Source organism: Uranotaenia lowii, chromosome 2 (genome assembly GCF_029784155.1).
Source record: "Uranotaenia lowii strain MFRU-FL chromosome 2, ASM2978415v1, whole genome shotgun sequence".
Classification (NCBI taxonomy): Eukaryota; Metazoa; Arthropoda; class Insecta; order Diptera; family Culicidae; genus Uranotaenia; species Uranotaenia lowii.
The window spans coordinates 183,750,168-183,753,399 of record NC_073692.1 but is presented as its reverse complement, the minus strand read 5'-3'; the positions used below and the strand labels follow the sequence as shown (position 1 = coordinate 183,753,399).

The window sequence follows — 3,232 nt, the reverse complement described above, 5'->3', positions numbered from 1 at the left end:
TTTCTGTGCTTTCGATCGGTGGTCAATCGTTCCTCGAACCGCTTAATCACTCGCGACACCGTGCAATTCGCGATTCCCAACGTTTTAGCGATAGAACGATGCGAGAGATCCTTGTTCTCGCGATGAATGCGCAAGATTTTATCACGCACGAGCTGTTCTTTTGACTCCATTTCCGCGAGTTTTGATTGCAGGACTTTAAAACTAGCAGGATGTAAACAATGCACTATGAACTAATTCCACTCAAATTTTCTTTTAACTCTACCCAACGGTTAAAAAGTTAGAGCAATTTCATAGTGTGGCAATTTCATCGTGGAGACCCTTTATACTGACGATTGTTTTAAAAGTCAAAGCGTAAAAACTAACTGAAACTGAACTTTGAATTTCGAAGAGAAAATTCTATTAATATTATTACGGAATGCAATAAAACAAATGCAACGATCAGCCGAAATATGTATTTTCACTCCTGCAAAATTCATCTAAATTAATTTCCTTAAAAAATTTGTCGTGTTGTTACTTTTTTGTGTCCCCTGTAACGTGATTCGCTTAGAGTGAATCTTTCATAACCACATAGACCGAGTAGGATGTCTGGGCCATTTTTCCAAATCGTTCGATGTTGATGAAGTAGAACCCTGCTGCAGAAAATCCGACCGGTTTCTGAGCCCTCTGAAGCATTCTAAGCAAAGATCTTCGGACATTCAGGTCAGCTTCGTACCACAAAAAGTTGCAGATGGCATCGGTCACGACGGTACTCTAGAAATTTAAGTCACTTTAGTTTCCAAGGTTAAGAGAAACGGTACGTGGATTGTTACACTCCTAGCCAGTTGTTCTCCTAAAATAGACATGCCGACAGTGTCAAAGGTAGCTACAGCAAAACACATCGTTACGTTGATTGCCGTTTCATCCAAGTTCTGAAAAAAAAAGTTTTCTTACGGAAAGTTATTAGGGTTTGAAAACAATTCAAATACGTTAGTCAAATAAACAGCCATCAAGCACCATGTCAGAGAGCAGCAAATAACTTGAACTAAGGCCGACAGGTTGACGATCTTTTCCAGTAGTTCAATGCAGCGTAGTGCGTCTACATGCATGCTAACGATGTCTCCTAGTTCGTATTGAACTGCTTCCGGAGCTAAGGCAGATAGTCCTTTAAGCCGGATCGCTACTACCTTGAACAGGCTGTAACAGTTGTTACAGGCGCTGTACAGAAGAGTGGCTTGAACTACCATACTGCTAGTTGACACAACGTACGAACTCATCGCACAGGTTGAAAAAAACCAATAGTGCAAGATGTTCGAGTGTATATCCAATCCGTAGAATCTTTTGATTGTTAAAACGTAAATCAATGCTTGAACTTGACAAATAACTAAGACTAAATCAATCTTACTCTTGTTCCATGTGAGTGATGAAGCTCAGCGGTTCAGAGCTATTCTTATCGCGATTCAAATACATCAGAGTTGATCGAATAGGTGGCAAAATGTTGTAGAGCATTACTACAATTTCAATGTACAGAAAGTATCCCTTGGAGAAGAAATCGCATTTTTTATTGGTGCTGATGAGCAACGAACCGGCTTCACCGGACGAATCCACAGTTGTCACTGTAATATTTACCAAACAATTAAAAACCACTCTCATTGAAGCAACTCAAACACGGTGTTACCTCTTCTATACCACTTGTTCAAAATGTTCCTTAATTTTTCGAACTCCTTAAGCCTGGCAGCAATCAGAAACATTTTGACAGCTATATTGAATTGAAAAATCAGCTCCGAAATACCTCTTATCATATACTGGATGCCAGGTCGATAGCCGAAGAACGTTTTCGGGATCAAAGTGACGAAAAATATCCACAAAATCAAACATACGAATCGAACGAAATCCTTTCCCGAGCCTCGCATCCCGAAAAGATTCATCATCCACAGTACAAATGGCATCACCGAGACACTATCGTGAAGATCGAAGAACGCCATCTCCAGTTGGTTGAAGCAATTTTCCGCGAATGATTTTGTTGAATCGTTAACTGAGGGTTTTAAAGAGTTGCCTGCGTTTAAAAATTGGTGTCATTCGAATATTTGTTCAAATTATTGATAGCTTTGGTATTATCCAATGCAGTAACCAGTCTTCAAAAAGTAATACATGAATCGATCTATTAGTAAAAAATTAACATTATAAAATAAGGACACGGAAATTGTGTCAAAGATATTGAATCCAGTAGATAATCTCTTAAGATAATTATTGATTTAAATAATGCTGACATTCGACTATTGATTTACATGCAGTTTCATTTTGTTCCTCATGATTTAAGCATGAATTACAAAAACTGATGGTCACTGTTTTTAAATGTAATAGTAGCTACATGTAGAACAGCATTTTATCAAGGGCAAGGATGAATTTGCTATGAGGTCATTTCGTGTGTTAAAATTAATTATTTAAGCCGAATATTCTGCTCACCGAATGTTTGAGCTATGTATCGAAAGGTCGAATAGGCCAAATAGGCTAAATCATTATTTTTGAATTTTATTCAAAAACAGACTTGCCAAATTTTTCAGATAAATTATGGATAATTTATGAAATTATCAGAACTATTACTGAAATAGCTACACAATCATCAAAAACTAATGGATTCAGAAAAATATCTAAGGCGTATCCGTGTATCCTTCTCTGCAGATCGTACACGAGAATGCTGACAAGTATCGCTTCATACTTTGATTATCGTTTATTCCAGATTTTCTTGGTACATCCAGGCTTGTCCATAGATCTTAAACTCGAGATAGGTTGAATCTGGCCGGGGTGCCCAGATATTTTTTTAATCTTCCCAGATTCTGGCCGGGATTATTCAGATTATTTGCTAAATAAAATAAAAAGATTTTTTTGAAATATTTGGGATTTTTTGATCAAAATCTTTTTTTAAAGAAATTTTAAAATGAACACAAATTTTTGTATAATACTCAACATCTTTTTTAACACTGCTGCTGTGATTCAATGAAAACTTTCAATTTTAATAATTTTTTTTCATTTTTCTCTTGTATGCTTAAAAATAATGCCTAGATGTTGTCCATATTTGCCCATTTTTAATTTTCTTTCAATAATCGTCCTGAATTGTTCCACTGTGGACCAAGGTTGCCAAAATCACAGAAAAATCTGTAATTACACAGAATTTTGAGCAAACTTTCATCACAGAATCTGTGTCACAGAACACTAAATTTTGTAATTTTCATTGATTTCACAGAATTTCTAAATT

The 3,232-nt window shown here is 36.3% G+C and overlaps 1 protein-coding gene across 1 annotated transcript; it reads right to left on the bottom strand.

The window, feature by feature from the left end:
* Positions 1–507: 507 nt before the first annotated feature.
* Positions 508–1,490, bottom strand: LOC129749684 (odorant receptor 49a-like). Its single transcript, XM_055744731.1, has 4 exons — positions 1,382–1,490; positions 966–1,314; positions 810–908; positions 508–750 (listed from the first exon to the last, which is right to left on the bottom strand). Exons 1-4 carry the CDS (start codon positions 1,483–1,485, stop codon positions 544–546), a joined length of 759 nt encoding a protein of 252 aa, XP_055600706.1. The 5' UTR covers positions 1,486–1,490; the 3' UTR covers positions 508–543.
* Positions 1,491–3,232: the final 1,742 nt, after the last annotated feature.